The sequence below is a fragment of the Salvelinus sp. IW2-2015 genome, linkage group LG2 (genome assembly GCF_002910315.2).
Source record: "Salvelinus sp. IW2-2015 linkage group LG2, ASM291031v2, whole genome shotgun sequence".
NCBI lineage: Eukaryota > Metazoa > Chordata > Actinopteri > Salmoniformes > Salmonidae > Salvelinus > Salvelinus sp. IW2-2015.
The window spans coordinates 42,302,101-42,326,622 of NC_036839.1; the positions used below are offsets into that span (position 1 = coordinate 42,302,101).

At 42.0% G+C, this 24,522-nt stretch overlaps 1 protein-coding gene across 1 annotated transcript in view; it reads right to left on the reverse strand.

Annotated features, from left to right (window-relative positions):
• LOC111980287 (collagen alpha-2(V) chain) overlaps positions 1-24,522 on the reverse strand; it is a 61,626-nt gene that overhangs the window by 18,707 nt on the left and 18,397 nt on the right. Inside the window, exons 2-16 of the mRNA XM_024011007.2 lie at positions 9,277-9,501; positions 8,607-8,626; positions 8,433-8,498; positions 8,060-8,113; positions 6,733-6,825; positions 4,112-4,189; positions 3,881-3,925; positions 3,725-3,778; positions 3,372-3,425; positions 3,039-3,092; positions 2,895-2,948; positions 2,702-2,755; positions 2,127-2,171; positions 715-768; positions 377-421 (exon numbers count right to left, since the gene is read on the reverse strand). Of these exons, the coding sequence (XP_023866775.1) occupies positions 377-421; positions 715-768; positions 2,127-2,171; positions 2,702-2,755; positions 2,895-2,948; positions 3,039-3,092; positions 3,372-3,425; positions 3,725-3,778; positions 3,881-3,925; positions 4,112-4,189; positions 6,733-6,825; positions 8,060-8,113; positions 8,433-8,498; positions 8,607-8,626; positions 9,277-9,501 (995 nt within the window). The remainder of the gene's footprint in view (positions 1-376; positions 422-714; positions 769-2,126; positions 2,172-2,701; positions 2,756-2,894; positions 2,949-3,038; positions 3,093-3,371; positions 3,426-3,724; positions 3,779-3,880; positions 3,926-4,111; positions 4,190-6,732; positions 6,826-8,059; positions 8,114-8,432; positions 8,499-8,606; positions 8,627-9,276; positions 9,502-24,522) is intronic.

Genomic DNA, 24,522 nt, shown 5'->3' on the forward strand with positions numbered 1-24,522 from the left:
TTTAATATGCTAGTAGCAACTCCAGTGTGTTGAGTAATATGCTAGTAGCAACTCCAGTGTGTTGAGTAATATGCTAGTAGCAACTCCAGTGTGTTGAGTAATATGCTAGTAGCAACTCCAMTGTGTTGAGTWATATGCTAGTAGCAACTCCAGTGTGTTGAGTAATATGTTAGTAGCAACTCCATTGTGTTGAGTTATATGCTAGTAGCAACTCCAGTGTGTTGAGTAATATGATAGTAGCAACTCCAGTGTGTTGAGTAATATGATAGTAGCAACTCCATTGCGTTGAGTAATATGAAAGTAGCAACTCCAGTGTGTTGAGTTATTGTATGAATTTCCTAAACAGTTGATAATGAGTTACGTCTACTTGTCTTACCATCGGACCTGGTTTGCCAATGTTGCCAGGAGGACCTTTCATACCCTACCGTAAAAAACAAACAATTCATTAGATTCAAAAAGAAATACAATCGTCAATTCTTGTAAAGACATACTTCGGAAATGTGTATTGTGTACATTAGTCAAAGACTGTACATGACCACAAAAATATATTTGAAATAATAATTGAGCACTCTAGGTGAATATAACAATAGCTTGTTATCTGGAGGCATTAATTGTATACCGTTGTACTGTATATAGAAAGCAGCAATACATCTGAGAATGCTATTATTGGCTGTGTGGAATAATGCACTTTATTAAAAGTGTTGCCATTCTTACCGGTATTCCATTAGCTCCTAAGCGTCCTCTCTCCCCAGGCATGCCTCTAGGGCCCTAAAAAGCCACACGTCATGATTGCTTTTACAGTGGCAGAACAATAAACATATAAATGTACGAAAAAAGTGACCATTAGAGTAAAAGTTTTAATTGGCCGATGCACTATGACAAGGCTTTTCTACAGTCCTGCAAATAGGTCCAACTGCTGCTCCTGAGCAACCATGAAGCAACACCATTAGGCTTCATGTCTTATTAAATAGGCTTCTACTAACAGGAAAAAATCATTTGAAACATTTGCTGTATTTTTTTTATTTTGATAATTTATTAATTAAACTATGCCTGTTAGTTACGCATATAGCATTGTTAATTTTAGACAGCTGAAAGATATGAAAGCCAAAGGTAATCCAGCAGTACAGCTTCTCTTCATGGACTGTATCCACATACTGGCTTCCTCTGCTTGTCTCTTTTCATTCTACTGCATTAGACTGTGAAGGATCTGGACTGGTCAAAGCCAACACCGGGTTAGACTGTGAAGGATCTGGACTGGTCAAAGCCTACACCGGGTTAGACTGTGAAGGATCTGGACTGGTCAAAGCCAACATCGGGTTAGACTGTGAAGGATCTGGACTGGTCAAAGCCAACACCAGGTTAGACTGTGAAGGATCTGGACTGGTCAAAGCCAACACCAGGTTAGACTGTGAAGGATCTGGACTGGTCAAGCCAACACCAGGTTAGACTGTGAAGGATCTGGACTGGTCAAAGCCAACACCAGGTTAGACTGTGAAGGATCTGGACTGGTCAAAGCCAACACCAGGTTAGACTGTGAAGGATCTGGACTGTCAGAACCACCAGGTTAGACTATGAAGGATCTGGACTGGTCAAAGCACACCAGGTTAGACTGTGAAGGATCTGGACTGGTCAAAGCCAACACCAGGTTAGACTGTGAAGGATCTGGACTGGTCAAAGCCAACACCAGGTTAGGACTGTGAAGGATCTGGACTGGTCAAAACCACACCAGGTTAGACTGTGAAGGATCTGGACTGGTCAAAGCCAACACCAGGTTAGACTATGAAGGATCTGGACTGGTCAAAGCCAACATCAGGTATGCATCCACCATTTTGCTTTCACCTATCTTATCTTTTTTGATTGGTGCAGAAGTTGAGAAGTCTTCTAAAGATCAAATATCAAATTGGTATCAACATAACAGTAGCTTTATTCATGTCAGTGGTCTTTGCTATGAATTGGTATCAACATAACAGTCACGCTGTTTATCTCAGTGGTCTTTGCTATGAATTGGTATCAACATAACAGTCACGCTGTTTATCTCAGTGGTCTTTGCTATGAATTGCATTTTGTCAGAGACAGCACAAGTTGTTAGTACACAACACTGTGTATTTAAAATATGTTCCACTTACCATAGGGCCAGGTGTGCCAATTGGACCAGTGGGACCTAATGCTCCCTAAGAGATCGATGACAGAAACATTGCATTCATTAATACATGCTTTGCAACACTCTACAGCACGTGCCCAAACTCATTCCACGGAGGGCTGAGATTCTACAGTTTTTCACTCCACCCTTGTACTTGATTGATGAATTAAGACACAGACACACGCCTACACGTACACATGATAACACACACACACTCCACACACACGTATGGATTTTGAGTTGTAGATATGTGGTAGTAGAGTAGCGACCTGTGGGAACACACTTTATGTGTTGTGAAGGTCTTCATTTAAAGAAGAGAACAATAAACCTGCCGACACTCAGCCCTTCTGTGGAATGAGTTTGACACCCTGATCTACAAAATGCATAGTTATATGTATTATATATTATATATTATCTGTATGAAACTGATGTATCATGACTAGAAATAACTATAGTGTCTACATGAATCATGAAACCAGTTCGTTATAACATAATATCTATATGAATATCACTGTCAGTTATAAAACCAGTTAGTTATAACATAATATGTAGATTGTCTACCTTGGATCCTACAGTTCCAGTTTCTCCTCTTAGACCCATTGGACCTGTGTGACCCTGAAAGATGGAATGTGTATTTCTCCATTAATAATAACAATAATAGTAATAATATTAATAATACATTTCATTTGTATAGTGCTTTTAATTACAGCGTTAGCTCAAAGCTCTAAATAGGCAAGAATGGGGTTATACTTACTCTATGGCCTTTCAATCCCGGAGGCCCAGGTGTCCCTGGAAATCCTCGAGCTCCCTGAAATACATTACATGGTATTTGAGTACAGCATTGCAGTTATTTTAGTAATAACTTCAAGCGTAACACTTCTATTGATATATAACTTACCGCTGATCCAGGGAATCCCATCTCTCCTGAATTTCCAGCTTTCCCTGCTTCTCCCTAGGATGATATCACAAGAGATGAGTAGCATTTACTAAGTATAACGGGTGATGTTTCTTACACATCATGAAGTAAGTTTAGCATGTCTTCAATCTAGTATGTTCATGTCTTTTGAGATTGTTTCTGTTGGGAAGGTAATTGTGACACAGAGCATCTGGAATGCAGTCCATGGAATGCAGTCCATCTTTGAATGCAGTCCATGGAATGCAGTCCATCTTTGAATGCAGTCCATGGAATAGCGTCAGTACTTCTGGTGAACAGAGATGAGAGTTTACTCACGTCTTCACCCGGCTTTCCTGGTGGCCCTTCAGGTCCCCTTTGTCCAGATTGACCCTACAACAGAAGATTATGATAAGACATTATAAAGCATTATAACGGCATCATAATATATTATGTCTGTCAGCTTTATGTCAAGTGTTACCAGGAGATTAAATGGTCAACATAAACAGTCGCACATATTCTGTAGTCTGTCACTTTTGTGTTGTTTGTTTTCAAGAAGATGGATGTGACTACTGTGGTGCCAACATGACTCAAGGTGCTATTCTTTATAGACACTTTGTTGAGAATGGTCGCAATAAACAGGGAACACCGGACCAGAAACATGACATATGATAAGGAGAATGTTGTCATACCATGTGACCTGGATCACCAACTTCCCCATGGGGTCCTTGCGGTCCAGAATGGCCCTGAGAGAGAGAGAGAGCGAGAGAGAGAACAAAGAGAGTGAACGGCTTGCTCCAAATATAATTGTTTGAAATTCTTTTTTTCATTCGTTGTTTTTAACTTACAGGGTTTCCATTTGGCCCAGGAGGTCCTCTTGCTCCTGCCTCTCCCTAAAACACAGGTTGCATAATTGTACACAGAATCATAAATAGTATGAGCCCACTTACACCCATAGTTCAACAAATTCAAGACATACACCAACATCACCACAAAAGCTAAATTATCCAAGCCATAGTAAATAAAGATGGCACAAGAAACTTGTGTGACCCAAGATGGTTCCACTGCACCCTTCTTACCCTAGTTCCTGGCATCATGGCCATTTGGCCGGCTGATTTCTCATCCCCAAATCCTCCAGCCATCTGAGCTCCCAGTCCCTGGGGAAACAGAACAGTGATTTACAGTATTGGATATTCAACCTGAAACTCAGAGGCCACTTAACAGAATACGCCAGGTAACGGCCAGGTGAATTTTTCTTGTTTCCATACTGAGTTTCTCAATAGACCAGGTAATGGCCAGATAATCAGTCTGATAATGTGCTTTGGTTAGGGACGTTCATAATAAAGATCCTCCCTGTTAAATTTTATATAGCCTCATACTTTTACAGTTTAGCCCTTTAGCTGTCACCATTTACTCTGATCCATAGAGACCTGTGGTCAGTGTAGAAGCTGCTCTTGGACTTGCCAATGAAGCTGATTCTTCTACCTCTAGCTGTTTGCTGAGGCCATTACAGAGAGTAGGAAACTCACTGTCTGAGTGACAAAATGGCTTCTGAATCATTTCTTATAGAATATGATTTCTCCTGTCCTGTGTGTTATATGATATCTTCAGGGATCCTGCGGTTCTGTGTTGCAGCCACAGTGACTGAAAAACCTGCCTTGAGGAGTACTGGAAACGGATGGAAGACCAGGAGTGTCCAGTCTGCAGGAGGATCTCCTCAATGCCTTTCCCAGCAGTAAGCCTTACCCTGAAGAGGCTGTGTGACGGCTTCCTACAGAAGAGGAGCTCCAGAGATGCAGCTGGGTTCGAGAGGCTCTGCACTCGGCACAAAGAGAAACTCAAGCTCTTCTGTACGGAGGATCAACAGCCTGTGTGTTTAGTGTGTCGTGATTCAAGAACACATACAGGCCACAAGTTCTGTCCCATAGATGAAATTGTCCAGGATCACAAAGAAAGAATAACGGTTGAACTGGAGCCCTTGAAGGAGAAGCTGTGTCTTTTTACTGAAGCCAAACTAACCTGTCATCAAACAGCAAAGTACATTAAGACACAGGCCGATTTTACACAAATGCAGATCAGGATAGAGTTTGATGATCTTCGGAAAATTCTGCTAGATGAAGAGGAGACCAGGATACGTACTCTAAGGGAGGAAGAGAAGGAGAAGATTTGGATGGAAAATGAGAAGACTGAAGAGATTACGAAAGTTATCTTGAGTCTTTCAGATCAGATCAGAGCCGTAGAGGAGTGTCTTAAGGGTGACTATATCCCCTTCCAGGAGAGATACAAGGACATTCTATACAAGGCCAGATCCCAGTCCACAGTAGCGGATCCACAGCTGCACTCAGGAGCACTAACAAATGTGGGCAAACACCTGTAGACCTCCACAAGTCTGGTTCATCCTTGGGAGCAATTTCCAAATGCCTGAAGGTACCACGTTCATCTGTACAAACAATAGTACGCAAGTATAAACAACATTGGACCATGCAGCCGTCATACCGCTCAGGAAGGAGACACGTTCTGTCTTTAGAGATGAGCGTACTTTGGTGCGACAAGTGCAAATCAATCCCAGAACAACAGCAAAGAACCTTGTGAAGATGCTGGAGGAAACGGGTACAAAAGTATCTATATCCACAGTAAAACGAGTCCTATATCGACATAACCTGAAAGGCTGCTCAGCAAGGAAGAAGCCACTGCTCCAAAACTGCCATAAAAAAGCCAGACTACGGTTTGCAACTGCACATGGGGACAAAGATTGTACTTTTTGAGAAATGTCCTCTGGTCTGATGAAACAAAAATAGAACTGTTTGGCCATAATGACCATCGTTATGTTTGGAGGAAAATGGAGGAGGATTGCAAGCCGAAGAACACCATCCCAACCGTGAAGCACGGGGGTGGCAGCATCATGTTGTGTGGGTGCTTTTCTGCAGGAGGGACTGGTGCACTTCACAAAATAGATTGCTTCATGGGGAAGGAAAATATGTGGATATATTGAGGCAACATCTCAAGACATCAGTCAGGAAGTTAAAGCTTGGTCGCAAATGGGTCTTCCAAATGGACAATTACCCCAAGCATACTTCCAAAGTTGTGGCAAAATAGCTTAAGGACAATGAAGTCAAGGTATTAGAGTGGCCATCACAAAGCCCTGACCTCAATCCTATAGAAAATTTGTGGGCAGAACTGAATAAGTGTGTGCGAGCAAGGAGGCCTACAAACCTGACCCACTGGGAATGTGATGAAAGAAATAAAAGCTGAATTTAATCATTCTCTCTACTATTATTCTGACATTTCACATTCTTAAAATAAAGTGGTGATCCTAACTGACCTAAGACAGGGAATATTACTAGGATTAAATGTCAGAAATTGTGAAAAACTGAGTTTAAATGTCTTTGGCTAAGGTGTATGTAAACCTCCGACTTCAACTAGATTTTGGGGGGGGTAAAATTTAACCCCACTGCTAGCACGATGTTAATATAACTATTGATTGTAAAACAAAAACATGACTAACATGTTTGGTAGTGAATTTATCCATTGCCAATCCAGCAATCCATCTAGCGAGAATACACTACATGAGGGTAACGCTTAACAATAATGTTGCCTTTATAAAGGGTTCATACTTATTGACAGTCAATTAAACATTTATAGACATGTTATACACTTGAGATGGTACATGCTTATGAGGGGTGGGTATTGTGGTACATACTCCTGGTGGACCCTGGTTTCCTGCAGGCCCTGGTTCTCCTGGGTTTCCAGGCACACCAGGCTCTCCGTCATATCCTGCAGATCCACGCAGCCCCTTTAGATAGACAATGTCATGTTAATATAAGCAGGATGAAGCAACTCATAACAAGTAAATACTGTGTCATTCGTTAAGTGCCAAATCGTAAACTTGTTACTGTGTAAACCTCGTTTCTTTTCTTCTCTCAACTCATGTATTGATATCAGTGACCCCTGGGTTATGGATCTCCATTTATGTTTAGTAGCATAATGTGTAGACAGTCATAATGTCTTGTGTTCTAAAGCAGGTTTTCTAGTTGATACACAATAACAGTGGAGGATGAAAGTAGCCACAATGAGAAACCAAAAAAATAAATCATTACAGCTTATGCTTGACAATGCTAACATGAGAGGTACACCGAGGACATATTATGCCATAAATCATAGAGAGTAATGATGTTCTGCTAAATGTATGTCCTCAATTGGATCAGCATTCCAATGAGACGGGCATGTTCATTCATCATGTAGGTTTTTGTTGTGAACTGAATTTAAATGAAATACATACGTTTGCGGAATGGGTCTTTTGGGAGTGCATTCTAATGATAATGTAATGTCATTGAAACTGAAAATAAATGGTGTGTTGATTGTTTTTTTTGTTTTATCCCAGTGTTTTTCACCAAAGAGAAAAAATCTCCACAGTGCACAGTATATCATTGTTTGTATACAGTCTTTAACAGGTTGATTATCTTTGCAGATACTGTATTCTATTTGAGCACGACAATGAAAGCCATTGATTAAAAAAAATCTATATAATTATTTTATGTTCATAATCATATATATTAGTTGCTTCTCTGAAATATCCTAATTCAATAGAGACTGAGTAGTACGTAAATTGTCATGTCTCAGCTTGGTTGGCCTGGAGAGGAAATTACACCATGAAGGCTGTATTTTACCTGCCATTATATAATGAGTAAATATTCCTTTAGCATATTTTCCAAATCAAACTACATGACATTGGGTTTTTACAAGACAAGCTCTGTGTGGACTGCACAGTTGGGGCCACATGGATCACTTCTGAGGGTGTGTCACAGAAAAGGGTTGGGTGATCATACTATTTAGGTCCAGAAAAAGGAATGATAAAGGATTTGCGATTTGGCAAAGATCCAACTTGTATTGAAACTCACTTTTTTGTTGTTGTTGTCAATGTAAATAAGTATACAGTACAGAACTCCAGCGTAGCTACAGCGTGATATATTTGCTCTACATGCATCCTAGAGGTGTGTGTGTTTTCACAAGTCATGTTTGGAACGTACAGGTCTTCCTTTCTGGCCTCGGTCCCCTCTGAATCCTGGAGATCCGGGAGGCCCCTGTTGTCGAACAAAAAGAACGGATGGGAAAAGCCACACTAATGTCCCTTCATTAATCACATGATGGCATCATTACTGAAATGGAGGAAAGTCATTATTGATGCTCTGTCAAGTACAGGTAGGTAACTGTGTTGTAGGTAACTGTGCTCTTCTGCCATCTAGAGTTGACTGAAAGAGTCTTACAAAATCCACACCACAAGTGAGAAACAACTGGTAAAAGACGTAAACCTTAAAGCTGTATTTTGGTGAATCTCGACAAAGCACTATATCACAAATTTAGTTTATAATAGACTGAAAACAAAGTGATCTATAAGCTTACCATAGGCCCAGGACGACCTCTGATCCCAGTCACCTGTGGTACATCTCCAGGTTCTCCTTTCTGACCCTACAAACCAAGAGCAAGATGACAGATGTTGCTTCACCGTTAAAATCAAGTTAGTAACAAGACATTTTAAAAGATGTTTAATAATCACAAGGAGATCCTAAAGCTTACCCTGTAGACTCTGCCACCATCTGAAAATGAAAGAACAGACATAAACAAATAATTATCTTACAAAAGCCTGTAGTCTACAGTGTCATTGGTGTCATCAGTGTCATGAGTGTCATCAGTGTCATCAGTGTCACGAGTGTTATCAGTGTCACGTGTGTCATCAGTGTCATGATTGTCACCAGTGTCATGAGTGTCACCAGTGCCATCAGTGTCATAAGTGTCACCAGTGTCATGAGTGTCATCAGTGTCATCAGTGTCATGAGTGTCATCAGTGTCATGAGTGTCATCAGTGTCATAAGTTTCACCAGTGTCATCAGTGTCATCAGTGTCATCAGTACCATGCGTTTCATTAGTGTCATGAGTGTCATCAGTGTCATGAGTGTTATCAGTGTCATCAGTGTCATAAGTGTCATCAGTCTCATCAGTGCCATGAGTGTCATTAGTGTCATGAGTGTCATCCGTGTCATCAGTGTCATCTGTGCCATGAGTGTCATGAGTGTCATCAGTGTCATCAGTGTCATTAGTGTCATGAGTGTCATCAGTGTCATGAGTGTCATCAGTGTATTAGTATAGTAGTAGTTACACATTCAAACACAGTTCATACTGAGTTCTCTCATAACAAATGTGTGTCTTTGTCATGACTTGGGGTCACTACAGATTTCCGACCGCTCACCGGGTCTGCCATTGCCACTGGTGTCTGTGCTGCCCTCGCTCTGACAGATGGGACAGCACTCGCCCTCGGGGATGATCACTTTCTCACAGTTGGACAGCTCATCGCACTGGATCTCGTCACACAGGACGGCGCCGTTGTCGCACACGCAGATCCGACATGGCTCCGGTTTCCAAATGTCTCGGTTGGTGTACACCTGGCCGTCAACCGTGCAGCCCAAGTCATCTCCTGTGGAGGGCGGAACAGACAAGAAAGGTTAGATAGGAAAGGTTAGACAGGAAATGTCAGACAGTGAAAGGTCAGACAGGAAAGGCCAGACAGGAAAGGTCAGACAGGAAACGTCAGAAAGGGAAAGAACAGACAGGAAAGGTCACACAGGGAAAGGTCAGACAGGAAAGGTCAGACAGGAAAGATCATACAGGAAAGGTCAGATAAGAAAGGTCAGACAGGGAAGGGTCAGACAGGAGAGGTCAGACAGGAACGGTCAGACAGGAAAAGTCAAACAGGAAAGGTCAGACTGGGAAAGGTCAGACAGGGAAAGGACAGACAAGAAAGGTCTGAAAGGTCTGAAAAATGTGGTAAATGCCACAGTCCAGAACTGAGATAGATCAACAAGAAGACTAGTCACTGAAAGCGATGAACTGGTTAAATGTTATACTTCAGACTTATTTAGTGGCTTGTGAACATGTTCTCATAGCTCTCTTCCTATTGGCTTCCTGTGTGGCTTCATGATAGATTACATGTTTCCTCATTGGACATCGCAAAACCTTCAGCTTTCTTTACTGGCATGCAATATCACCAACAACAAAATGAACACAAACCCAATTGGACACTTTAAACACAGAAAAATAAATGCAATGTTAGTGTAACAGAATCTTATTATTCTGTATCATAAATCAACAACAGGTAACTGTGTTTAGAGGTAATGAGGAACATATGTTTTCCATTATGTACTGGATAACATCTCAGTTCAACTGCAGGTAAAAGAAGGTTCTGGAAAAGGGGACTGTCAGTTGTAGTAAACGTCTCCCCACTGTCAGACATGAGCTAACTTCCTCCAAAGGAATGCCTCGAAAACCTGACTCACAGACTCACAAAAAAATGACCCAGCCACCAATGAAAAATGTCCACGCATAGATATACCAATAAAATACTAAATGTTTATTACACACACACAGAAAAGTCTTGGAAAAGGGCTATTAAACAGTAATGGTGCTCTATAAAACACAAACCATCTTGAGTGCTTATGCGAAATTACAACAAAGCTTCATGGGTTGACCTGGTCTAACTACCCCAAATGCAGGAGAGACTAGGCTATGTCAAGAAAAGCTCCCATTCGTTTTAACACAATTGATCCACATTTGCACCCACCTACTTATTGATTATGATTGATATTTTTGATCTACTTCATTATTTATTGAACTTCTACTCTACCAGGTTAGTAAGTTGACTGAGAAGAACACATTCTCATTCACAGCAACAACCTGATGGAGACTTGCTGGGGAAAGGAGAGCGGTTGAACTTTACTTTAGGGCACATTAGCGTGTCTAGGTAGTCATGACAACTGACACACAAAACATAAACAAACGTATCATCGGGCTGAGTTGATGGAGTAAAGGTGACTTGTAGGTCCTTTACCTGTTCTCGTTATTAACACCAGGTGGCATCCCTGAGCTTTATAGGTAACCATTTGATAAGAACAAGCCTCAGACTGGTCAGAGTGCCAGAGGAACATGTCTACCAGACCAACAACTCTCACAAGACTCTACTTTATAGTCCCACTTATTACTTATGTTCCTCAGTGTGCTGTGAGATCTGACTGGGAGGAAACAGACTGAGCTGTCGGCTATGTCATCACTTTGGCACTGTGGGGGTAACGGATCATTCTAGATTAGCTCATCTGCTAAATGAACCATCTGTTATCTCACTCCACAACGTATACAAAACGGCCACAGGAAGACTTTAGCCTGAAACTGTCGACTTCCTAAGATGGATGCCGTAGACGATGACCAACATTTTATAAAATTATGACAAAGTTATGACAAAAACTATACGCAAAACTTAGCCTGGAATACTTGGTTCACCATGATCTTATTCTGAATATTAGAGGAAGATAAAGTGCATAAAAGAGTCTGACTTCACAGTACTGTGTTGTCTACTACAGTGGTTTCCAAACCCAGGTTGTTAACGGAGAGAACATTTAGCAGGTTTGAATCGTATTTCCTGCAATTGTATGCATTTTGCCAAGAGGTGCTGTGAACATTTTGCTGACCCCCACAGTTTGGGAACCACTGGTATACTAAACAAAGAGAGGCGAGAACAGATAAGGAGAACCAAATACTCTTATTCTGGGAACTGGATCAAACTAGAGAGCCAGTGGGATGATGTTACTGATACCACCAATCATTTTTAAACATGCCTTAGCAAAACACAATGCGGACGGTATAGCCATCTCAAATTAAAGGAAACTACAGCCTTGGATAAGCTACAATATGGCTAAGTGATCAAATTTAATGGCTAATGTCTAATCTTATAATTGAGGGTACCATAATTCAAGGTATTTCGCCTGCCCTGATGAATGTCTGTGGTTATGAGTCATGCCGCCCACATCGGCCACACACACACACACACACACACACACACACACACCACAACACACACACACACCAACCACACACACACACACACACACACACACACACACACACACACACACACACACACACACACACACACACCTCACCCCATTCATCATCCCCATGGGACACCACCCATCACCACCCTACACTAGACACCCACCCCTGGGTCTCAGAAGGTCTCCCCCCTACCTGTCAGAATTGATCCATAGAGCCTGCCCTGCACCATGTCTCGCGTGCGATAACGGAAAACGACCCTGTGACACTCAGCAGGGTTCGCTACGCCTTTTATCATCATTCTTTATCTCTGAACCTCTGTTTGGAACCAGCTGTGTTGTCTCTACACTAGTCTAGGCTCTTGAGACAGTAGACAGTAGGCGGTAGCTGTAGACAGTAGGCAGTAGGCAGTAGGCAGTAGGCAGTAGACAGTAGTCAGTAGGCGGTAGGCGGTAGGCGCGTAGGCATAGGCAGTAGGCAGTAGTCAGTAGTCAGTAGGTCAGTAGACGGTAGGCGTAGGCTGTAGACAGTAGACAGTAGACAGTAGACAGTAGGCAGTAGGCAGTAGACAGTAGCAGTAGACAGTAGACAGTAGGCGGAATGCGGTAGGCAGTAGGCAGTAGGCAGTAGGCAGTAGGCAGTAGGCAGTAGGCAGTAGGCAGTAGCAGTAGCAGTAGGCAGTAGGCAGTAGGCAGAGCAGTAGGCAGAAGACAGAAGGCGGTAGGCAGTAGGCAGTAGGCAGTAGACAGTAGGCAGTAGACAGTAGACAGTAGACAGAAGCGGTAGACGATAGGCAGTAGGCAGTAGGCAGTAGGCAGTAGGCAGTAGACAATAGGCAGTAGACAGTTTCCAGCTCATTTATGTTCTATCTACTGTAAGACATTTGACTAGTCTGAATGTCCCGGGATAAATCTCTGCTGTCCGGCCTCCAAGTACTGTGCAGAAACTAAAGCAAGGCTCTGTGTCTGTCTGTCCTGTCTGTCCAAGTACTGTGCAGAACTAAAGCAAGGCTCTGTGTCTGTCTGTCCTGTCTGTCCAAGTACTGTGCAGAACTAAAGCAAGGCTCTGTGTCTGTCTGTCCTGTCTGTCCAAGTACTGTGCAGAACTAAAGCAAGGCTCTGTGTCTGTCTGTCCTGCCTCCAAGTACTGTGCAGAACTAAAGCAAGCACTTTGTTTAAACTTGGGTCCCCGTGAAATTACCAGTTTCCAGGCTATTGCTCTGTGAAAATGCACGTTTGGATGAATTTAATCAATAAAACACTGGAACAAACAAAGAAAAAATGTATCTTCATATGAATCCAAACATCAAACATGTTTTTGCAAAGCAGAAAAAAGAAAAAAAACTTAATCCCAGAAAAACGTTAACAGACTTTGATTGAACATGCCTTAGTTCCCAGATGCTTACTGCATTTCATTTGATACACTTGGCAGACACTCTCATGCAGAGCAACACATTTTCATTTGTACTTGTCCACCATAGGAATTGAACCCACGACCCTGACATTGCAAGTTCCATGCTCTACTAACTGAGCCACACGGTACCGTGTAGATGTATCATCTCCCTAACCGTGCAGATGTATTAGTTTCCTAACCATGTAGACGTATTATTATTACAGGCAAGAGTATCTTAACTAGATGTGCACATGATCTAAACATGATCTACACATGATCTACACATGATCTACACATGATCTACACATGACAAAATGTAACTAATTGTAAATACACTTCTATAAACTACAGAAGAATAAAAATGTCCAACTGGCCCTGTCTAGCGGAGCCATAGACCACAGAGCTTGGAAAGTGCCATTTTCCCTGTTGGGGTTTTTCGAAAGGGGGTGTCGGGAGCATTTGAAGTTTACAGTGAGAGAAGTGAGGTTTGCTGGGCGGTCTTAAAAACCTCAGTGCAGTCCAGGGTAAGGAGGGGAGGGGGTGGTTAACTTTTTCCTCCCCCTCAGCTTAATTCATCACAGGTTCCGTACTTTCAGCAGACGCCACATAAACCGGATAATCGTGACAACGGTGAAAAAGCATGCTCGTCTGATGCATATTTTCCATTAGTATTCTCACTCAGTCGGTTGGTTTCCCCCACTGTTCTACAACATTTACTTTCTCCAGGTTTCTGAGAGGATGAGAGAATGTCTGGCTGTGTTCTTTGTACTACAGACTCACCAGACTGTTAGACGTTCCTCAGGGGGAACAAAAGCCAGATAACAATGAACCGCAACATTCGACACTGAAACCATGTCGCACATCTATGACAACTTGGATCAATCAGGGGGAAAGTGTGGAATACAATCATACAGCAGGCTGCATTTTTTTAAAACATTTTTTAAAGCTTTTTTTAACCAGGCAAGTCAGTTAAGAAAAAAATATTATTTACAATGGCGGCCTACCCCGGCCAAACCATAACCCAGACAACGCTGGGCCAATTATGCATTGTCCTATGGCACTCCCAATCACAGCTGGTTATGATACAGCCTGGAATTGAACCAGGGTGTGTAGTGACACCACTATCACTGAGATGCAGTGCATTAGACTGCTGAGCCACTCAGGATCCCAGGAACTGGTTACTTTATGGATTTTCCATGGTTAATGTGGAAAAACTCAAGACACACTGTGTTTGGGGAGTAGACTGTTGCAGCCAGAAGTCTAGAGGTTAAAACATGACCTTATGGAAACAATGAGTCATTTAAACTCTCTCTTTTCCAAGGACTCAACGCCAGCCAAACTGTTTCAGAAAGTAGGCTTACGTTTGTTTAAAATGAGCAAGATGTCCCGACTGCTCTGTCAGGTGTCAGACACATTCAAAAGCAGCCTAATCCTTGTACTAAGACTTAATCCTTTTATATATTGATGGTTTTCTTCATAGCCTGAACAGATCTGTCATCTGGCAGGACCAGAATGTTCCGGCTGACTCTGCCTTCTTTCCCAGGTCATGCAGATGAGTTCCAGCTGGCTGCTGGGATGTTCTGCGGCAGCTGTGCATGCCTGCTTTGAACCATCTGGTGGCGGACATAAATCTTCCAGTTCCTGCTCCCCTTTGACTCCCCCCTCCTATAATTGGTTCACAGATAAATCTATCCAGGACAGTGATTGGTCACAAACAACTGGGTCACAATTTTACCTACTGAGCTTAATGAAGGCTTCATAGCCCTTTATAACAGCTAGGTATAAGCAACTACCATAATATGAAGGGTGATATGACATGATCTCCACGTGGCAGAAGCATTATTATGTGTGAAGCTTATGAAGGCTTTATTAAGCCTTCATGAAATAATTCCACTGTTGTTCTGAAATTGGTGTTAATAAGCACTCCAACATGTTGACCTGCCTTGTCAGCAACTAGTTGCTACAGTGTCACTTCAAAGTGGACATAAACCCTATGATTACACCTGTCCCTTTGTTAGTGTGACTAGAAGAGATGACTCCCTTCATTTTATAAAGACATCTGTGTGTCTGTAAGAAAAATACACTACAACATTATCTACATGTTCCAGAGTTGTGAGGTATGAGCATTGGGGATTATAGGCAAACCTTGTTGGCGCAAGAGAACATTGTTCCTTCTGGTTTGAACACGCACCTCACCTTCCCTTCTCTTCTCTTCCACAAACATGGCTAGGGGATGGGGGTGGGGGTAGGGGTGTGGGGGATGGGGGTGGGGATGGGGGATGGGGGTGGGGATGGGAAAGGAAGGCCAGCCAGGAAAGTTAAATGAAAAAGTAGCTGATTACACGTCTGTGCCTCTTTTCCTTCTGGAGATGTCTCAGACAGCCGGGTCTTCCTGTAAAGAAACACAACACACTGCAGTGGTTCCCACCATGTTGGCTTGGGAGAAAGTGGCCGCTCTAAATTACCCCCTTCTACTGACTCCTAGTTTTCCATTTGTCTCTATTCCATACAACTCCACTATGGTCAACTGCTGTCTACACTGTGTTCAAAATGTTTTCAAATCTGTCAAGGTTTGCTTCTTTGAGCTTTCCTTGTAGAATGGAACCAATTGCATAATCCAAAATGTGCAAACCCTGCCTATAGATAGCACCACAGGCAGGCTCAACAAAACTCTCAAAGTCTTCAAAATCGTAGAAAGAATTCAAATACTATTTGAACCCAGGCATGTTGCAATGTACACTAACTTTCTCAAACTGTTGCCAAAAGTTGGATGCACAGAATTGTCTAGAATGTCATTGTATGCTTTAGCGTTAAGATTTCCCTTCGCTGGAACTAATGGGCTTATTCCTCCTCCACCAAACTTTACAGTTGACACTATGCATTCGGGCAGGTAGCATTTTCCTGGCATCCGCCAAACCCAAATTTGTCCGTCGTACTGTCAGATGGTGAAGCGTGATTCATCACTCCGGAGGACGCGTTTCCACTGCTCCAGAGTCCAATCGTGGCGAGCTTTACACCACTCCAGCTGACACTTGGCATTGTACATGGTGATCTTAGGTTTGTGTGTGGATGCTCGGCCATGGCAACCCATTTCATGAAGCTCCCGAATAACATTTCTTGTGCTGATGTTGCTTCGAGAGGCAGTTTGGAAGTCGTTAGTGAGTGTTGCAACTGAGAACAGACCATTTGTACGCTCTACGTGCTTCAGCGCTCAGTGGTCCCGCTCTTGTGTGGCCTACCACTCCGCTACTGAGACGTTGTTGCTCCTAGACGTTTCCACTTCATAATAATAGCACTTGCAGTTGATCGGGGCAGCTCTAGCAGTGTAGAAAGTTGACGAGCTGACTTGTTGGAAAGGTGGCATCCTATGACGGTGCCATGTTGAAAGTCACTGAGCTCTTCAGTAAGGCCTTTCTACTGCCAATGTTTGTCTATGGTGATTGCATGACTGTGTGCTCGATTTTATACACCTGTCAGCAACGGGTGTTGCTGAAATAGCCGGATCCACTAATTTGAAGGGGTGTCCACATACTTTTGTATATACTGTATAGTTTAAGTGCATTGTCTGAGATGTCCCTCATAGTTAAAGGCTGAATCTTTACAGTAATACTATGCTATTCAAGGCTTTTGAGTAACTATAATATGTGGAAAACATATTTAGTCGGCTATACTTATACTAGATTTGAAATACAGCCCAGAAAGTAATGGGGCTCTGGGGAAGATTATGGGATGAGAGCAGTAAATGGAACTTCACATAATCATATCAAACATGACTAGAAGCTACAGGAACAGACTAGGTTTTTCTCTTGTGCACAACTGAATTTGTGCAAAGCAAAGTTATTCCAGTGAATTAAGAGCAATGTAGAGCAAGCCATCCATCTGAAAATTGTCAACCAGCAGTGGATCAAAGGAAGAATTATAATAGCCATACTTGGGAGGATAGAAGCATCTACTGTAGCAAGGTTCAACAATATGCCAGTTACTGAATAGAATAACCTTGAAGGACATTGGTCTTGCCTTGCCGTCAACTTGACTGCAATCTTCTCTAGGCTGTGGTTTACCTCACGGTGGCATTTGGTTTGCTCTGTAACCGTACATGGTTTGTGTGTTTTGCTTTTTTCACTTTCAGATGAATTACAGCCCTCTGACCACAAAGTCAGTGATGTTGAGCATATGACATATAATTTACGGTATCATAACACACTCGGCACATAAACACAGGCATGACGAAGAAACACAGATCAAAGAATATGATACAATATGATTCATCTGTATTGACAAGCCCATGAACTCTCCTTAACCTGAACCAGCTGTATACTTTGCATGTCTGTAACTGTAATGAATTTCCATTTCACTCCAAAGTTGTCTTGAATGGCATATCGTATTGTGAGATAAATGATTGTCACAATCCAGAACTAACACTATCTATAGGTTGAACGGAGGAAAACCTCCGTGTGTATGGTGATGATCGTCATGACATCATTTGCGTACATTTTAGGCGTGAAAAATAAACATACACAGGTAAAACGTTGGTCTGAAAATACTGCTTGGCTTCCACAGGTGTAGGTTACCTGTTGGACTTTTAACCATGTGATTTCCACATCGTCTCAGGTGGTGTCCACTAGCACACTAGATCAAACCAAGCAAAACACATTGACATGCTTTAACAAATGGGAGCAACATTTTCTCCTTCGTGATTTTATACATACAGTATGCATGGTAGTCTATCCTGTAACAGACCTTCTGAATCAAACAGACATTTGACATTCCCTGTCTCTGATGTTTAATTAGCTTGGTATCAATTGAGCCTCATAGACAGGCAACCTTAAAAACCAATAACAAGCATCGCATTGACTACGACACACAGGGAAATAACTTCATCATTACTTCGATAGCAATTTCAAGCTCCATTTCCTTCTTCCATCTTCCATGCATGAGAAGCCAGCCAGTCCATACATCATGCCAGGGTTGTATTATTTAGGGCATGTAATAGGAAACGTTTAAAAACGTTTTGCAATGGGGGGGGACGACGACAACACAAATCCATGTAGTCCCTCCCAGTTTCCGTCCATTTTCTTCTGTTTTCTTCTGTTAGAGCCAAATGAATACAACCCAGGTATGACTAAAGGAAACTTTACACGATGACGTACATTCCAGTTTACCAGTCTGCACTTTAACATATACACAAGGTCACGGCCTCCTGGTGTTTTACATCAACTAAGTGCATATCCAGATGTAGAAGAATAAACGGTCTTCAGCTCCTGAGGAGGAACAGTAAGAGGAAAGTTATATGTACTTGTGGCTCTATTGAAACACTAGGAGAAATACAACGGTATTATTTTAGTCCATATGTTTTACATTAGAAAGTGATAATAAATGTAAATGAGTGAGAATAAATGTTTGGTATAAATGGAGATGTAAACCAAAAGGGAGTTGCTCCTAATCCATGACCGGGTCTTTTATTTCTGAGGCTGCGTATCTGTGAGGTTGCAAAGTCTCGCGGGAATTTGAGACTTCCTTAATTTTCTCATGCCGAAACCAGGTTAGAAAGGAAGAAGAAGAAGAAGAAGAAGAAGAAGAAGAAGAAGAAGAAGAAGAAGAAGAAGAAGAAGAAGAAGAAGAAGAAGAAAATGGCTGCCGGTGTGGCCATGCTGTGGGGGTAAGATGGAGGACAGGGAAAAAAAGGAGAGAAGTGGAACACAATATAAGTAAATATGGAGTGGGAATGCACAAGCCTTCTGGAAGATCTGATGAAGAATAAGATGGTGGACAGGAAAAAAAGGAGAAATGTGGAAGATGTTTTTAGTGAATATAGAATGGTGGATCACACAAAACGTTTGGAAGAGCATCAGAAGGAAATTGAATGTGATGAGTGTGAGGAGGAATTAACTGTGATGGCAGGTGCAGTGAAGACTGCTGATGTTGAAAAAGATGATTCTGGCCCAGTGGGAGTGACTTTTCTGTAGAGAATGGATCCTTTCCTTCTGGTAGATTCTTACGTGGTGTCAGGTTGGGTGGAGAAGTGGTTTGGGACCGAGTTGGTGAAAGTAACTCGAAATGGACTCGTGAAGATATTTTGCCTTTCCTATGTCCAAAGGGAGTAGGCGCTCTGGACCGCGCAACTAAGGACAAGAGTTGTGACTTGCTTTGCTCATTAAGTGCGGAGGAGAATCAACTGAAATATAAGATTCCCGGTGTCTATGACGCCCGCCATTTGGTGCGACGCGGTGGAGAGGATAGGGAAATGGAGAGGACACTGTCTGTCCTTCTGAGTTTTGATGCTGAGTCTTTACCTGACATGGTATGAATTTAAGTATGCTCTCTATGCTCTCTCTAATTCTCTCTATCTTTCTCTCTTTTTCTCTCTCGGAGGACCTGAGCCCTAGGACCATGCCTCAGGACTACCTGGCCTGATGACTCCTTGCTGTCCCCAGTCCACCTGGCCGTGCTGCTGCTCCAGTATCAACTGTTCTGCCCTGACCTGTTCACCGGACGTGCTACCTGTCCCAGACCTGCTGTTTTCAACTCTCTAGAGACAGTAGGTGCGGTAGAGATACTCTGAATGATCAGCTATGAAAAGCCAACTGACATTTACTCCTGAGGTGATGACCTGTTGCACCCTCGACAACCACTGTGATTATTATTATTTGCCCTGCTGGTCATCTATGAGCATTTGAACATCTTGGCTATGTTCTGTTATAATCTCCACCCTGTACAGCCAGAAGAGGACTGGCCACCCCTCATAACCTGGTTCCTGCCTAGATTTCTTCCTAGGTTCTGGCCTTTCTAGGGAGTTTTTCCTAGCCACAGTGCTTCTCCACCTGCATTGCTTGCTGTTTGGGTTTCTGTACAGCACTTTGTGACATCAGCTGATGTAAGAAGGGCTTCATAAATAAATTTGATTTGATTTGACAAGGTCAATTTAGAATGTGTAATTTATCCCGTGTGAGCTTTTGTCCCGAACCCATTACGGTGTTTTAAGTGCCAAGGTTATGGTCATGTTGCAGCAGTGTGTAGGAGGGAGATTGCTAAATGTGAGAAGTATGCAGGCGGGCATGAGACAAAGGAATGTGTAGTGTCGGTAGAAACAGTTATGTGTGTGTTAGCTGTGGGGGTGCCCATGGTGTTGGAGATCGGAGGTGTCCAGTGAGAGAAAGACACGTTGAGGTTGCCGGGATCAGAGTAGTACAGAAGGTGTCATATGCTGAAGCAGTGAAGAGAGTAGTAGAGGAAGATGGGTCCAGGGCGAGAGATCCTGAGAGGATTCCTGTGAGAAGGCCGAGTCCAATAGAGAGTGATTGGAATAATATGTGTTTCAGTAAGGTGGGTTTCTTAGCATTTATAGCCATGGTTGTCAATTGTACTCTAGAAATGAAATGTAAGTCACAGAAAATGGTGGCAGCTGCAGAGAGGTACTTGGGATTGCAAGATTTTACTGCAGAAGAGTTGCAGGGGGGTGTTGAGCGGCAGTGTTCTGTCCTCCCAGGCCATCGACTTGGTGTTGGACTAGATAGGGTTATTAAATAGTGGAATGGGGTTGTGGGTTTTTAATTAGGGTTCATTTGCAGGGTCGTTTTCCTTTTTCTTTTTCCTAATTTTGTATTGTCCTATCACCAAGTATAACGGACTGTATGGCGGCATCCACGTAACCTTTGTTTGTGGACCACTATAACACTACAGAAGAAGAAGAAGAAGACGATCTGATGAAGGAGAAGATGGTGGACAGTAACAAAAGGAGAAATGTGGAACAAGGAGAACAAGAAGAAGAAGGATTAGAAAGGATACATACCGGTAGTTGATCAGAGTTAAATGGCAAAAAGATTATATTCGCAATGTCACTAAGCAAAAAGCAAACAACCAAAATAGCAATAACCACTACTATGTGTAAACATGATTTAGTCATGAGATCAGTTCGATTGGCTTGATTTTGCGGACCCACAACTATGGTGTATGGTAATTAGCTAGCTAGCTGTTAGCATGTTAGAAACACTAGTCAGCATAGGCTGCTACATGATAATCAGTTTGTGTTTGCTAGCTAGCATTAGCTATATAGCTAGCCAGCCTAGCAAGCTCTAGTCCAATGGAAACCAATTCAACCCTGCTGGCTAATGGCTAGCTAAATAACCAGTGGTGACAAAAATGTAAGCAGGTCCCTATGAGATTCAAGGCTTTAAGTGCCATCGTGCAGATATACTGTAGCAAAGAAAAAAACTGATTAATGAGCTAGCTAAGTTAGCTAGCAAGATAGCTATGACAGTTACGAGGGAGCATCCAGAAATGCATGATGACACATGGTATCAAAGTCAAGAAGACATGCAGAATGGACTGCCTCTCTGGGACTGGACTATCTAGCTAGTAGAGGGGTACAAAAGAAGGATACATAAAACAATGGTACACAGATGCATAGCTCATTAAATTATATTTTGTTCTAGTCAAGGATAATACAAGTTGCAAAGTAAATACCTGCATCATATATATCTCATTGCATTTCATGCTAGTGCATAAAATCTCTAGCATTTTTTTTTTTTTGCATAGGAAAGGTACTCACGCAACATCAAGCTTGTGAAGCTTTATGATAGCTAGTGACTGAGGATGAAAAACCGGTGACCACTAGATGTCCTCATATACCCACATTTAGATCGAATGCACTTGATTATTCATCAGTACTGTGTAAATGACAAGCAAACGCCCATTTAATATATTTTGGGGTATCTATTTTTTTATACTCAGCAGGTAGGGGCCTGCGTACTTCAGATCATTTGTCTTCGTTAATGGTTTCATGTGAGTTTGGTTGCATCACCCATCTTAAAATGTAAGAAGGAATTTGATATCAAAAAGTATGCTGTATTTGTACTGTACATGTCTAAAATATCCATAATTGTTCTTCAAAATGTCCAAGATATGTTAATATACAAATCAATTGCAATAGTGACATTTTACACCAGTGCAGCAAGCTAGTGGACTTACTGTTGAAATCAATTTGATCTGTGGGGATATGATGACACCTTTTATCTCTTCCCTTGCTGTTCACTGTTTGTTGTGATCTGGTAGGTCCCTGAAAACTGTCTCCACTTCTTTCCTGTGCAAGAACTACGAGCAAAATGTCAGAGAAATTGTGGACTAATACACAATGTATTTGGCGGTATTTTGTCGTATTCATTTTTTTATGCGATAGCAAGATAATGGAGATGATGAGATGCTAGCTACTTTACAGTTATATGTGTACTGACTGCTATTAACTACAGCTAATAAAAGATTGTTGCATTGCATGAGAGCTTCATCTATGTATGTTCCTGGAATTTTTGCGTCTTATAGGACAATCCGTCCTGGTTGACATGTTGACACAACAGCGGAGACGGTCTACCATCTTGGCAACACTGGTCCGGCTGGCATCCTCTTTGATAACTGGTCTACTGTCACGTTCCTGACCTGTTTTCTGTTTAGTTTTGTGTGTTAGTTGGTCAGGACGTGAGTTTGGGTGGGCATTCTATGTTATCTGTTTCTATGTTGGTTTAGGGTTGCCTGGTATGGCTCTTAATTAGAGGCAGGTGTTTTGCGTTCCTCTGATTAAGAGTCATATTTAGGTAGGCTGTTCACAGTGTTTGTTTGTGGGTGGTTGTCTCCTGTGTCAGTGTTTGTCGCACCATACGGGACTGTTACGGTTTGTTCATTTCATGTAGGCTATTTTTCCCTGTTCGTGCGTTCTCGTGTTTATGTATGTTCGTCGTTCAGGTCTGTCTACTTTCGTTTTGTTATTTTGTATCATTTTGAAGTATAGTTCGTTTTCGTGTTTTTTCCCGTCTGTCTTTAATAAATTCATTATGTCTTCACAATCCGCTGCATGTTGGTTCAATCCCTGCTCCTCCTCTTCGGATTCAGATGAAGAGGAGGAGGACCACCGTTACATCTACCTTTGCTAGCTAGCTAACTTAGCTAGCTCATCAAACTGTATTTTCTTTGCTACTTCTGCACGATGGCACTTAGCATGCTAACCTTAGCTTGCTAGCTAATGACGATACTTTTTCAAAATTAAGCAAATAGTACTGAACTCATGACAAAATCATGTTTTGACATTGTATTGGCTATTGCTGTTTTGGTGTTTTGGTTTTTGCTTAGTGACATTGTGAATATCATATTTTTGGCATTTAATTCTGATCAAACTAGCTTTGTATCTTATCGGGTTGAGGGCATAAAAAAAAACTGAAGTTCCAAATTCCTGTGAGATTCTGTGATAATTTGCACACTCATCGATACGGAGCCTCAGAAATAAAAGATCCGGTCACAGATGAAGAGCCACTCCTTAAACAAAAATCTGTGTATATGTCTCGAACCTTACATAAGATAAACTACGGTCTAATGATGAAATACACATGTCCGGTCATTATCGTTATTTTTGGAGGGATGGACGGGGACATGGTTTGTGTGGAAACCTATATATATGTCATGGGGAACATCCCTGGGCTAGTGAAGATATACTGCCACAACCTTTAATTTGACCACTAGGTGCTTTAACTAAATAATACCATATTACCTCGCAAGCCAGTGAAAACATCCTTGCCTGGTTTTTCCTTCTAATGCTAAATCTCTCTCTCTCCCCTTCTCTCCCTCCTTTCCATTCCCTCTCTGTTTGTTTGATAGTGCTGAAAGCTAGCAGATCTCATGCAGCTGGTTTGCCATGACACTGGCTTACATTACAGCGTGTTACTAAGTGCAGCCTAAGGCAAGGCAAAGATGTATGTTATAAATATTTACATCTTGCGACTGGACTGCAGATTTGTGTACATTTGAATACTCTCAGTATTACTGCATCACAGCAACGGAATGAATTGGAAAGCTTTTCTAGTTAGCTTGAAAATGAACTGTTGGCGATCTGACAAACACTCAAGGGAGGTAGAAAACACAGAAAGCTGTTTGCAAGAACAACAACCTATCCCCCAGATAGGGCCCATTGTCTCAGATGACATTACTCAAACCTAAGCCTAGGGTGGGGGAGTGACATGATCTATGGTTTTCACTTTAAAAGTAAATGGACCCCTTGAAGTTTACGGTGTCCTATATCTCTGTTATACCTGGAGAAATCTAGAGCGGACACAACTCCAAAACGCACTCTTTGAAAATACTAGCACACACTTGTTGTTTACTTGACGTTTGCATTTAAACAATACTTCAACGGATTCTGTAATTGTAGTATCCTACATAGCATAAAGATACATTATGAGACCTA